The following is a 15,354-nucleotide window of genomic DNA, read 5'->3' as shown; positions in this document are numbered from 1 at the left end:
ATTTCAATTTCTTCATCTGAAAATTGCCTGTTCATATCCTTTGATCATTTATCAATTGGAGAATGGCTTGAATTTGAGTCAATTCTCTATATATTTTAGAAATTGGCCTCTCAAAATTCAACATGCTCCCAAAAGAATTCACCTTTTTCCAAAAATGTAACTTTTGTCCATACTTACATATTTCTTTCAAAGTCAACACCATTCCTTAAGTTTCATTGGTTCACAATCTTGATATCCTCAACTCCTCAAACACTCACTTCACAGATTCATTCAGTTAACAAATCTTGATATTCTTCCTCTGTATCTCTCATATCCATTTCCTTTGTTCCAATCACATAGCCACTCTTCCTAACTTCTGTTTCAGGTCTTTATCACCACTTGACTATACTATTGCAATAGTTTCCTAGTTAGTCCTCCCTACTTCAAGGCTCTTATCTCTCCATTAGATCTTCCATATAACTTAGCTTCTAATGTGATTTTCTTAAAGCATAAGTGTGATCATTTCACTAATACACTCAAACGTCTCTTTATTTTCATAAGGATCAAATAGAAATCCCTTCATTTGGCACTCAAAGCCCTTCAGATCTATTCCTAACCTACCTTTCTCATTTTATTATACATTATTCACACACAGAGAGATTCTGTGAGCCAGACAAATTGGCTACACCCTTTCACTGATAAACCCCTTTCCCCAATCCATCCCAGAGGCCTAATCCCTTCCCCTCTACCCTTTAGAAACTCTTGTTTCTTTCAAAGCTCAGTTCATAGACCACCTTCAACATGAAGTTTATCTCCTTACCTTGTAGTTTCCTTGCTAAAATCTTATTGTATTTATTTTGTATCTTACTTAAATAAGTACATATAACATAAACTCTTTGAGGGTAATTATTATCTCATGTTTATATTTATTATCTCCAACACATCACATAGTAAGCAATTAATAAATGTTTGTTGATTCATTAAAAGATGTATTCCTGGTTTATACCTCCCTTGTGTGTGCTCAGTGAATAATCTGTGCATTCACATCTTTCATAGAAAACTGGATGATATCATCCTATGCATGGGAGGGACAAAGTCAAGGAGAGTTCCAATTCTGCATTTTGCTGCATCAATTTAAACACACAGAAGGATCTTAGATACTCATCTTCCAGTGAAGCCATGTGACCATGATTATGTGGTCTATTGTAGAATATTGCCTACAAAATGTTGCTTAATATATTTTCCTATTTTCATTATTGCATAATTAATGCTTGCATAGATCTTTATGTGAGAAATTTTTAGTCAAACATTTAGATCTCATTAATTAATGAGTTTTTTCCAAAAATATGCTGAAATAAGATTAGATAGGGAGTTAATTTATACAAGATATAGCAGCAATTTTCTTTTGCCAAAAATCATTGTAAGGTTGAACAGCAGGGTTTCTATTATTATTATTATTCATTTGTCTCCAGGGGACTTGATGTTCTAAAATAAATTATTGCTTATCAATCTAACAAATGCAACATTTTAAGGGGTATTTAAATATTTTTTTCCAGGTTGTACCCCTTTGATACATGCTGTCTCTGGTCGTCAGGTTGACACGGTGAAGCTATTGCTGAAAATGGGAGCCAATATTAATACTCAAGATTCCTGTGGGCGCACTAGCTTATCACTAGCAACTTATGAGGTATAACTTTATGTCTGTCACAGAAGAAGAAAAATCAAGGGCAGGACAAGGGGAAAGAATTAAAAATACAATGGTTGAGTAGCAGTAAGAAAGTTATTTTGATTTTTATAAGCAGCAAATGGAGGAGGAGATTTTAAGTTTTTTTCTAATGTTGAGGAGTGACTAGGTAGATAGAGTACTGGACATCTACAGAAATTAAGGGAAACATTTAAATATGAAAAGTCAGTTGGCATATGGGGGGGGGGTCCAATGAGAAAAAAGGAGCAGGTTATTGCAGATTAAAGAGGCATAGCTGCTATTTCTGGATTTAAGAAGATCTGGATTCAAAGCCTGTCTCAGATATTTATGAGCTCTGTGATTCTGGACAAGTCACTTAACCCTTATCTACCTCTATTTTCTTATCTATAAAGTGGTGGTGGGATTATAATAATATCTACCTCCCAGAGTTGTTGTGAGGATAAGATAATAATTGTAAAGTGTTTTGCTAGCCTTAATGCAGTGTATAAGATAAAGCAGTATATAAAAGATGACTGTTGTTTCTCAGTCATATCCAACTTTTTGTGGCCCCATTTGGGATTTTCTTGGCAGAGATACTGGAATGGTTTGCTATTTCCTTCTCCAGATCATTTTACAGATGAAAAAACTGAGGTACCCAATGTTAAGTGACTTATCCAGACACACACAGCTAGTAAGTGTCTAAGGCCATATTTGAATTTAGGTCTTCCTGATTCCAGACCCAAAACTATTTCCACAATAACTAATTGTTATTATTTTACTATTATTATCATCATCTGCATCCCCAAAGTAAAAATTTAGCCATCATAGTGCTGTGTTGTACATTTCAAAGAGAATGATTTTATAAGACTTTAAGCTTTGTAAATTATTTTTCACTAATACCATGCCTTGCATTTAGTAAGTGCTCAGTAAATGTTTTTTGAATAAATCTAATCCCCATGCAACAATTTTGTCCAGCTCAGCCCTGAACACAAGCTATCAGTTAACATTTAAGTGAATAGGTAGTTTTTATTGAATATTTCATTTTACATGGATAAATAATAAAATACCTTATAATATTGAAAGCACAATATATAAAACATTAAAACACACGCAAACACGCACACACACACACACACACACACACATTTCCCAGCTACTGTCCTTAAGTTGGATGAGTAGTTCATTGAAAAGAAGTAAACATGATGATTTCAGAGAAGCCTGGAGAGACTTACATGAAATTATGCTAAATGAAATGAGCAGAACCAGGAGATACATGGCAACAACAAGACTTTATGATGATCAATTCTGATGGAAGTGGCTCTCTTCACAAATGAGATGATTCAAACCAGTTCCAATTGTTCAGTGATAAAGAGAAACATCTCTACCCAGAGAGAGAACTGAGGGAACTGAGTGTGGTTCACAACATAGCATTTTCACTCTTTTTGTAGTTGTTTACTTGCATTTTATTTTATTTCTCTTTTTTTCTTGTGTGGCATGATAATTGTATAAATATGTATATATATATATGTATATTGGATTTAACATATATTTCTACCATATTTAACATATATTGGATAACTTGCCATCTAGGGGAGGGCATGGGAGAAGGTGTGGGGGGAATTGGAACACAGGATTTTGCAAGGGCTAATGTCCATGCATATGTTTTGAAAAATAAAAAGCTCTAATAAGAAAAAGAAAGAAAAAAAGAAAAGAAGTAAACATTAGGTAAAAAATCAATTATAAAGTAGATGACAAAATGTACATTATGATATACTGTATAGAAATTAATAAACACAATAACTTTTCATCATTTTCTTTATTAAATTCAAAGCCTGAACTATGTGTGTGAAGAAAAGTAGAAAGCAGATAAGCCTGAGTATCTCACTATGAATAGAATCCAACAAATACTCAAATCTGACCAAAACCATATCTCAGAACTTGAAGGACTATCCCATTCAGTCTATCATGCACTAGAATAAGACTGCCTTCTACAATATACCTGGCAAGAAACCACCCATCCTGTACAAATAGGAAATAGCTTGTCAAACAGAAAGACCATGACAGAGTACAAAGTCACGTGTAGAAATATGTAGATGAGATACATGTGGAAGGAGAATGGTTTCAGGTGATGGGCAATATTTGTTCATAAAAGATGTAATGGCAGGAGAAAAGAAGTCTGAGTGTGAGATCTGAGGAAACTAGCTTATCCTGAAACATTTGGGACAATAGAGAGTTAGGAAATGAAACAAATCTTCTAGAGTTTCTCTAGTGTAATTTCTCATCAGTGACAAGAGTGGAGTCATCACATTTATATTCAATATCCTCAATATTTGCCCACATGAGGAAATGGAAATGACACCAAAGATGATGTTGAAAAGCATTTCTGGATCTGATCAAATATTTAACAGGGAGGGGTGGAAGGACCTATTAAAAATTACATACTTTTAAACTCATGGCATTTTCATGATATATTAAAGAAGGAAATGTCTCCTTTCTTCTAAAAAAATGAAGAAGATGATTGAATATATTTTAACAATAATCAGAAACTCTAATAATATGCCTACTTTCTTGACTATAAAATCATTATGGGAAAGGTCTGTAACAATGATGTCAAACTCAATCAGAAACAGATCCCTATGAATTGCATATTCATTTAATCATGAATTAACATTATATATATTGTATATATTTTCATGTATTTATTAAATATTTCCCACTTACATTTCAATATGGCTTTAGCCAATATCAGAAATTTTGAAGGCCATGAGTTCTACACTTCTGATTTATACATAAATGAAAATTGTCCTGCATGAAGATATATAAACAGATCAGGCAGACTTCTGTGAATGATTTTCTAGAGTAAAGCAAAAATTTTCATAATCATATAACTAACTTAGGTAACAGACAATATAAGATCTTTCTTTGTCTATTTAATGATCCCCCCTCCCCCAAAAAAACATTTAGGAGAATAATATACATAATGTCTTTCTTCAAAAAAAGTAGTATCTCTATATTAAGATTATTTTTTTAAATCATATGAGATGTGAACACAGATATTTTATTGACTACTAAGCAAGATATAAAGCAACCCAATCCCTTGCACAGAGTTCAAATTGAAGAAGGATTCTATACACATACAAAGATCCTCAAAATATCCCTTTGCATAGATAATACTGTACTAATTTCATTGACCCTTTTTGTTGTTTAGTCATTTCACTCATGTATGATACTTCATGACCCCATGTAGGGTTTTCTTGACAAGATACTGGAATGGTTCCTCATTTCCTTCTCCAGTTCATTTCATAGATGAAGATATTGAGGCAAATGGGATTAAGTGACTTGCTCAGAATCACATAACTATTAAGTATCTGAGGCCATATTTGAATTCAAAGAGATGAGTCTTCCTAACTTCTATCCACTATACCACCTCACTGCCCTTGTTGATCCCCCAAAAAAACAAAATCTGAATGAAATTCATACTCACTCAAAAAGTATTGGTTTAACCATTCATATTGGAAAAACAAAATGGATTCACACACACACACACACATTACCTAGTACTGTCCTTTAGTTGGATGAGTGGTTTTTTGAATTATTCCATTAGTATCTAGATTTTGAACTGCTACTATAGAGGAACAAGTTGGACTCAGAATTGAGTAAGATAGAGAGACCAGATTAGATCATATTAAGTAAAATGCATAATATTTCTACTGATACTAACTTTCTCCCTGAAGTAAAAGTTTTTTGTTTTGTTTTGCCTTTTGTTTTTAGTATCAATACTTTCCCAGTGAAAGTACAGGTCTTCCACTCAACTTACAACCCAGTCTTTAAGTGCCATAATTGCAAATAACTAAAAGGCAAGGGAGGGACATATAGCCAGTATGAGGAGACTGCAGTATATTACCAACAATGATTGTACATAAGTATTATAGTAGATTAAATAACATTTTCAAGGACATGCATGACCAGAAAAGGAAATAAGCTTATCATGTATGTGAATGAAAGGCCAACAAATGAGTGGTTCCTGGATGGTACTGATTCTATCCCTTCCTCTTCCCCCCCCAAAAATAATCAAACGAAGATGTTCCACTCTTCAAGAAGATTTCCTTAGATGGTATAGAGAAAGACACAGATAAGAATCATACAAGATGAGAGAGTTGGTAAAGTCTACAAGCTGCACTAATATCAATAATGTCCATACTGGTATTATTTCAAATTCATCAAGTTTTCAAAATGAGTCATGCTGTGACTCAAGGTCATCTAAGCTATATGAGCAACAGGCTGTGTTAGCAAATCTAGATCTCCATACCATTGGTTCAACCGTAATGGCTTTAATAATATAGATGCATACATGTCTTCCCAGATAGAAAGTAAATTTATCCATGAGGGCAGGAATTGTTTCACTTTTTGCTTTTATCCCCATCACTCAGCAGCATACATGGTACACTATAGGTGCTTAATAAATGCCTGCTGGTGGCTTTTTCGTTGGAGCCTAAGGAGGAGGCTGAATGAATTTGGGATGTTAGAGCAGGCAATATCAAGGGACAGGTATCAGCCAAATGTTTCATGGTGACCAACAGTCATACTAATAATAATAACCAACTGTATTTCTTCCAAAGTTTCAAAATAACTGGGTTTTTTAAAATGAGATACCTAACCAGGAGACTGAAAAGAACATCTTGTTGAGGGCACTGTGAGGGAAATGCAGTAGAGAAGGGTTTTCCAGTTGACAAGAACCATTGTGTTTAGCAGAGGTCACACAGAGCTAGTATAAACTGAGAACAGTGTTTTCTTTGGAGTTTATAGTTTTGACTGAGAGACGAGAACTAGGTTCCTATAACTGTGTTTCAGGGTCTCTATCCCTAAAATGAACTAATTGGACCAGATGATTTCTAAGGCTACTGCTAGTTCAAACATTCTCTGAATCTAGTGAGAACTCAGATTCAAAATAGCAGAATAATAGAACATGTTAAAGATAGAGACCAAAAAAAAAAAAAAAAAAAAAAAAAAAAAAACCAACCTCTCAGTTACTCCCACACAGATGACTTTTTTTTTTTTGGTTTAACATGGCCCTTGCCATATGTAATACCCCTCTGCGTTCATTCACCCAAATCTTAACATACACAGTCAGTCTAGGACTCCAGAGGGTGGTTAGCTGGATTTTAGTACTACTGCTCATTATCCCCTACTTGTGTGCTCCTCCCATAATTGATTAGCCAGTTAATACCAATTGCTCAATCATCTTTTATAATGGGTTATCTACTAAGCAAGTATATCAAAGACAGTTCAAATGAAATACCCATTCAAACAAACAGGCACATTCTCCCCTGTTACACAGATACACACATAAAGTCCATTGGGAGTTTGAGGGGGTTCAGACTTGAATTACCAAAGTCTTGGAGCAGTCATATAGAGAAGATACATAATCCAGAGGTATCCTCCAGCTTTGAAATTCCTGTTATCTTTTCAGAGTCACCACCAAGTTCACTTCTAAATGTGACATCATTCATGGACAAGTTGTTCTCTTGTTTTCAGGACATAGTATCTTGGGTACCGGGTTGATTTACTACTGGCCTGAGTCAAGCAGATTGGTCCTTGGGAGGATGGCTCCTCACCAGACTCAAATGTTGGTAACACTGGCTCAAGTGACCTCTCTTGCTGACTCCAGTTACTGAATCTCTGATGGCTTTTCTGAACTTTCAAAGTTCATAGGACCATAACTTAATGCAATTCATGCTCAATCACCTATGATCAGTGCAGAATAAACACAAAAAATAAAACAAATACCAACAAACAAAACCCTCAAGTTGCCATGTATTCATGGACACATGGCAACCAGATAGATGATAGGTACTAATTTCCCTCATCTACCAATTCCACTCACTCAAAAGCTATCAAGGAAAAGAGTGAAAAGCTTTTGTAAACATACTCAGTTCTGGCTCCATTTCCACTGTGTCATTATGTTTCTGTCTTCTTGGCAAGCCAGAAGACTTTTTATCATCACATTATCACTCTTGACCCTTAGCCATGAATGGTAGAAATTAAATCGTCAAAGTTCTACATATTATATTGGCAGCAGACAGAAAATATTGCATGTAGTCTATGTAATCCAGCAGAAAGGTAGAAAGGTTATATCCTCACTTGCTTAAAAGTTCAGTCCTTCACTTAATTGATTTCCCCTTCCCTTTATACCTACATTTATTTCCTTAGTCACTGTTGATTTAAACTGATTCAACGCATGAAATCGTATTTTATTGACTAGGAGAGAGTGGAGAGAAAGGGCAGAAGTGAAAGAGGGAGAAAGCTAAGCATACTAATTAGCCTGAGAAAAGTTAATAAGTGTTTTTTAGATCATCCGAGGTGGTAACAATCCAAATAATTTGTATATGACAAATTTGAATTGGATTGTTGTATATTATACAGATAAATAAATCCACTGAGCTTCTGATTTTTAGGAAAAATATTTGAGGAAATAATTTAGGGAAAATTTTCAGTAATTTTTACAAAATTTGCAAAAATATTCCAAACTATAAAATATATATGCCAGATCTATGTCTGCTCAAATACCTTTGACATTTAAAGCTTATCCAAAACAAAACAAAAAGGCTTTTACTTTTGTTCTCCTAATTATATATATTTTTTCTCTTACTTAGTTTTATGGGATAATTTGTTTGACAATAATTTGATTACTTGGTGAATAGCAATCCAAAGCAGTGTACTGTGCCATATATTATTTTTTTCCTCTCTCTCTCTTTTTTTTTTAATTAAAGCTTTTTATTTACAAAATATATGGATGGGTAATTTTTCAACATTGGCCCTTGCAAAACCTTCTGTTCCATATTTTCCCCTCTTTCCTCCCACCCCCTTCCCCTAGCTGGCAGGTAGTCCAATACCTGTTAAATATGTTGAAATACATGTTATATCCAATATATGTATACATATTTATACAGTTATCTTGCTGCACAAGAGAAATCAGATCAAGAAGGAAGAAAAAACTGCAAAAGAAAACAAAATGCAAGCAAACAACAACAGAGAGAGTGAGAATGCTATGTTTTGGTCCACACTCAGTTCCCATAGTCCTCTCTCTGGGTGTATATGGCTTTCTTCATCACTGAACAAGTGGAACTGGTTTGAATCATCTCATTGTTGAAGAGAGTCACGTCCATCAGAATTAATTATCATATAGTCTTCTTGTTGCTATGTATAATGATCTCCTGGTTCTGCTCATTTCACTCAGCATCAGTTCATGTAGGTCTCTCCAGGCCTCTCTGAAATCATCCTGCTGGTTGTTTCTTACAGATTCCATAACATTCATATACCATAATGTATTCATCCATTCTCCAATTGATGGGCATCCACTCAGTTTCTAGTTTCTAGCCACTACAAAAAGGTGTGTCATATATTATTAAGAGGGCCAGAAAAAACCTTGACACCAGTTACCATTAACAATATTTTTTTCTTTTCCACAAAACTACATCAAAATTATAATTTTATCTACAAATTTTAATGTGATTCTAATTTCTTCATTTGTTTTTTCTCTCTTACTATCTCTCTCTTCCTTTTTTTCTTTCTGTCTGCTTCTCTATCAATCACGCCCACTTTGGTAAATTCTTCATTTTTTTAAATGCATGTATATTTCTTGTTTTTATATTACCTTAATTTCCAAATATATCCTATTCAATAATAAAGAATACAAAAGCAATTCATCAAAAATTACTAGAAATATAGGCAATGTTTTGCACTACAAATGCCTCATATCTAAAAAGATGAGGACTTTTTTTGTCTTTTGGATATCTGAGCTTTGTCATTATAATTACATAGTATTTAGTTTCATTATTCTTATTGCTCTTTCCATTTCCATTACAACAGTGTAATCCAGTGATTACACTGTTGTAATCATTATATATGTCTATGTATATATATATAAATTTTCCCATTTTGTTTACTTCCCTCAATTTTAGGTCATACGTCTTCCCAGGTTTCTTAACATTCTTAACATGAATTCTTTATATTTCTTATTCCTTATGTTATTCCTTAATATATTCCACTACATTTTTATTTCACCACTTGTTTATTGCCCTAATCAATGGACATCTACTTTTTTGGCAGTCTTTTGCTAATACAAAAAGTTATGTTATTAATATTTTTGTGACTATGGGATCTTGTTTACTGTCATTTACCTCATTTATATAATATTCCTAGCAAAGGGATCTCTGATCCAAAGAAGAGGGACATTTTAGATACTCTATTATCATAATTCCAAATTGCTTTGCCCACAGGTTGGCCTGCCTTACAGGAACTTTGTATTTTAGTGCTGTTATTTTTGACATCCAGAAAACATATCTGTTCACTCATTTTTCTGAAGCAACTATGAAACCTTTGACTTTTTTTACCTTCTCTACACTAGACTGGAAGAAGACAGGAAACCTGATTTGGAACAGAGTAGAGAGGCCTTGAGGTATTTTTCTTACTAAAAGTTAAATTTTAACTCATTTCTGTTCCTTTCCACCTGTTGGTAATTTGATTAGTAACCCACATCCTTTGAATCAAAAGTAGCAGGAAGTGCTAGAGATGGCTGGCATTGTTTTGAAGGTTAAAAAGACTTATAACCTAAGAAGTAAACGCACCCCAGGGCTTTGCTACTTCATCTGAGATATTCAGGCTTAGAGCAGAGATAATTTTTAAAAGAAATTTTCTAGTGCCCCATTAGATTGTGAGCCTCTTAAAAGCTGGGATTATCTTTTGCCCCTTTTGGTATCCCATCACTTAGTATAGTGTCTGGCATAAAATAGCTGTTTATTCCTGACTGATTGTTTGCCTTTGAACGAGGTACTTTGCAACTAGACAGAATCATGTGCAAAGAATAAGAGAAACAGAGACAAGAAGAGGGAGAGGGAGACAGAAAGACAGAGAGAGAGAGATAGCAAGCCAGAGAGAGACAGAGACAGAGAAAGAGAGAGAGACAGAGATAGAGACAGACAGAAACACAGAGAGACAGAGAAACACACAGAGAGAGACAGAGAAAGAGACACAGAGACACACAGAGAGACACAGAGAGAGAGACACATAGAGAGAATTATAGAAAGCTTATTATGGTATTATGTGGTTATTAGTTTGTTCTTTAGCCTTGTTCTCTGTCTTTCAGGGATGGCTAGAAGGCTGTGTGAGTCTGCTCAGAAATGGTGCCAAACAGAATATTCCAGATAAAAATGGACGCCTACCACTGCATGCTGCGACTGCTGAGTCAGATGTGAAGTATGTATAAATTTTTAGATGAAACTGTTGATTCTACCTACTTCATTCTTATATCACTAGGATTATTCCATTCCTCTCAAGATGCCTACCCAGAGAATAGACTCTATATACTCTAAGACCTTTCCTTATCCTCAATAAGTTCTGCCAAATATCTAAGTACTTCCTGCTACAAATCAATCTCTTTCCCCTTTGTCCTGCCCTTAATACAAAGAGATCTGAACCCACTCCTTCCCACAAATGTAGGGCAATCAAAAGTGATATCTTTTGTGAAATACACGTTCTCAAATTAATCACTGATTTAGGTATTTATTCCTTCTAATCATGAAGACCATTACCTTTCTCTACCATCTCAACCAATGTCATTCTTGCCTGGTGTGGGAAGAGGTACAGAATTTTGTTTCATCAGTGCAGGTATCTCCATATGTAGGAACTCCCTCCATTGATGATCAACAACTCATCTGTATTTGTAATATTAGGGAGCTGCCTGAGCCACTAAGAAATTAAGTGATTTATCCAGGATCACACAGTCAGTTTATCAACAGCAATACTCAAACCCAGGTCTCCCTGATTCCAACATGAGCCTTTTATTGACTATGCCAGATTTCCTCTCATTCTATCCATGTTCTCCAGCAAATCCTTGAGGATTTGTCATGCTGGGGGCTTCACTCTTGGTCTTTTTCAAATTCTGTGCATACTCACTCAGGTTGCCTACCTCTAATTACTCAACTTTATTCTTTTCTGATACTATGTTTCCTTAATGATATCTATCTTGCTACTTCTTTTGCAAAAGGCATAAGAGCTAATATACTTCCACCTACTTCACCTCATTGAGTCTCTATTTCTTTCTGCTTTGACAGTTGCTATATTCCAATTTTCAGTTATATAGCATCACTTGGAGAATGCCAGTGTTTAAAAAAAAAAAAAAAAGACAGGGCTTTGTTTTAGAAAGCATGGAAGAACCTACTTGCTGACTAGTTCGGGCAAAAAACTTTTGTTGCTATCAAGTCAAATACATCTCCATTAGTACCTGACCATCCTCATCCCACACCCTAGCTCCAAAACCCCTCTATCCTTATCCAACCCTGCTTAGAGAAGTCCCTCAAAACCCAGCATGAGAATAACTCATTGCATCAGTCATTCCATAAAGGTATCCCCCAATTCCTACTATAGAAGAACGACATTGAAAGAATCAACTGATCCACCTAGAAAAAACATAGATTTGAAATTGTTAGCACTGAACTCAAGCTCTGGTTTTATTCCCTTACTACTTGTGTGCCTTTAAGCAACTTAGTTTCTGAGAATGTCCTCTCCTATAAAATAAAGATATGGGATTAGATAACCTTTATGATCTCTTCCTCCTCTAAAACCTATGTTCTCCCCCAAAACATACTCCCGTCCATTCCCTCTCTTCTCTGATCTCGAACTATGAGATAATACAATGATGAAAATATACAATGCCCATTTCAGTTCAGACCCTAATACAGGACAGAATCAGGGTGTGGGAAAAGACAAGATTGCCACTCATCTGGGTTTCCTGAAGTAAAAATCAAAAGATTTCTCTTCTTTTTCCCTTCAGTTTCTCTTATAAAGAAATGAAAGGTCTAGGGGAATTCTAGGATTATTCCCAGAGTTTGCCAGTTATTATCATTGGATCACACACAGAAATAACAGAAAGGATTTCACCAAAACTCATCAAATGAGGAAGTTTAGAAAATAGGTTAAAACTACAAACAGTTCTGTATGAGAAAATGTGATTAGGCTCTAACTCCTTTTTGATGAGTAAGTTAAAAACAAAGCAGCTTTTCCCAACAATACATAAAAACATAAGTGCAAAAACAAATTCTTTCCCAGCAATGATCTTAAGCAGACACATTTCAAATGGATTATTTAGGGCTCTACTACAGTGACTTAGTAAACTTACTAGATGACTCCTTAGCTGCTTTTATTCATTCATTTATTCAACAAACATTTAACAAATGCCTACTTTATTTTAAGCACTGTTCTAGAAACTAAAAAAGTCCTTGCTCTCAAGGAGTTTACATTCTACTTGGGGAAATAGCTCTGTACATATAGATAAGAAAATACAACGCCCAAGTAGTCAACAATAGAATTCCTTCTAAATTTAAAAGATTATTATAGAAGGTTGACCTAGTACAGATATAATCGGGACTTGAATTAGCTAATTAACACACATCAGGCCATAATGTCTTCTCTTTCCACAGAAGAATTATCTCCAATTCTACTTTTTTATTTAGCCCAGGGATTCTTCATCTTTTTTGTGTGTCTTGGAACCCTTTGCTAATCTAAAGGACTCCTCAGAATAAGGTTTTCAACAAATAATATGAAACCCATAGAATTACAAAAGAAATCAATGATATTGAAATAAAAACGTGATGTTTTTCCCCATATAAGTTCACCGACTTCCAGAATATACTCCAGTTAAAGAATCTCTGCACTAAGCTACACCCCATAGATAGTTTTAGTATGATTATTACAATACCACTGGTCCCTGGTCAGAGGTGAGTCACATAAGTAACTATATGCAAAAGATTGAATCTGAAACCTCAGTTTCTCATAGTGGAAAATCATTGACACCACACCAGCTCTCAGGCTTCCTTTGGAGCATACTACAAATACAAATCCAGATTCATATTTACTCTAAAAACCACTTTACCACAATAGTTCACTGAAAACACAATTCTCACTAAATCAATACTGATAAGCAGACTGTGCTAAAATTCAAATTCTCTTGCTTTCTCAGGCTAGGAATTTCAGACTCATTTTAAGATCAGTTATCCTTTAAACAGCCAGAGCAGGGACTTGGGAAAGAATTACAAAGAGGCATGAAGCAAAGGAACTTGTAAATCAGAACCCAGGGACATGCCCCAAAAGAGTTCTTTGCTTCAGACATAATTTTTATTCACTAGATTCAGTTGCTGCTGCTTATCAGAGCTTTTCAATTCTAGTATAAACATTTGACTAAACTGTAAATCGATGTATGATGTAAGTGATGCAGGGAAAAATGATTTATTAAAATGTACAAAAGGGTTTGCTAATCAAAGGAGCAAAATTCTACTCTTTGAGGCTTCTATGTATACTTTAAGTTCATTGCCTTCTTGCAGCTCTTCCATAGATCAGTCTCACTCTCCCTTCTCTTGTTCATTAGGTGGTATACTCAAAAGGCAACAGTAGAAGAGAGGCTGCAATGTCATGTAAAGTAAAAACTGCAGAGAGACTAGGTATGTGTTGTATGACACTGAACATGCAAGGAACTGACCAGTGATTCTCTTTAATAGCAGCCCAAGGAATGGAAAATACTATCTGCATCCAGAGATATAGACTAAATGTGAATCGAAGCATACTATTTTTCTTTTCTTTTTTAAGATTTAAATCTTTTTTTTTTTTATTAAAGCTTTTGGGGCAGCTAGATGGCTTAGTGGATAGAGCACCAGTCCTGAAGTCAGGAGGACCTGAGTTCAAATCCAAGCCTCAGACACTTAATACCTCCTAGCTGTATGACCCTGGAAAAGTCACTTAACCCCAATTGCTTCATCGAAAAGAAAAAAAGAAATGAAAAACTAAAGCTTTTTATTTTCAAAATATGTGCTTGGATAATTTTTGATATTCACTCCTGCTAAAACCTGTATTCTAATTCTTTTCCTTCCTTTCCCCCACCCCTTCCACAAGTCAGCAAATGACCCAATATGTTGAGAACATGTGGAATTCCTCTACATATTTCCAGAAATATCAGAAGCATATTATTTTCACCTCTTTTTTTTTGCTTATTTTTTATTTCTAGTGGTTTTCTCACTTTGTTCTGATTTTCCTTTCACAACATGACTAATATGTAAATATGCTTAAAATGATTGTACATATATAGCCTATATCAGATTGCTTGCTATCTTGGGAAGGGAGGAGGTAAGGATGGAGGGAGAAAAAAAATTGGAACTCAAAATCTTACAAAAATGAATGTTGAAAATTATCTTTACATGTAATAGGAAAAATAAAATAATATTGAGGAAAATATAATAAAGGTAATGAATGTGAGGCTTTAAAAAAGGACACTTTTAGATCCCAAGGGACTCTATGAAGTGATTTGTAGGGATTCTCTGGTTTCTAAGCTAGTCTTTCTTTCCAGTGTGTCAAAAGTTCTACTTCTTTCTCATCTATATTATTAGACCTAAAGAGAAAGAAAATCATTTTTGGGGATTTGATTACTCAGTTATTAGAAATGGATGGAGTCTGTGATCCCAAAAAAGAAATTCCCCCTACCTGAGTTTTTACTCAAGTCTGGTATGTTAAAAAGGGACCCCAAGAACTTTTCCATCACATTTGGATCTGATAGTCACTGTTCCCACCTACATTTGGAATCTATCATCTATTCTCAATCAAGCCCAGGTTTGGGGAACATAATCTTGTCACCTGAACCCTAACTC

General features: G+C 34.8%; 1 protein-coding gene across 1 annotated transcript in view; it reads left to right on the top strand.

The window, feature by feature from the left end:
• ANKRD55 (ankyrin repeat domain 55) overlaps positions 1 to 15,354 on the top strand; it is a 97,887-nt gene that overhangs the window by 30,326 nt on the left and 52,207 nt on the right. The window contains exons 3-4 of the mRNA XM_031965229.1: positions 1,536 to 1,666; positions 10,809 to 10,918. Coding sequence (XP_031821089.1) covers positions 1,536 to 1,666; positions 10,809 to 10,918 — 241 coding nt within the window. The remainder of the gene's footprint in view (positions 1 to 1,535; positions 1,667 to 10,808; positions 10,919 to 15,354) is intronic.

Source organism: Sarcophilus harrisii, chromosome 1, assembly GCF_902635505.1.
Source record: "Sarcophilus harrisii chromosome 1, mSarHar1.11, whole genome shotgun sequence".
Classification (NCBI taxonomy): domain Eukaryota; kingdom Metazoa; phylum Chordata; class Mammalia; order Dasyuromorphia; family Dasyuridae; genus Sarcophilus; species Sarcophilus harrisii.
This window is presented reverse-complemented; position numbering and strand designations above follow the sequence as displayed.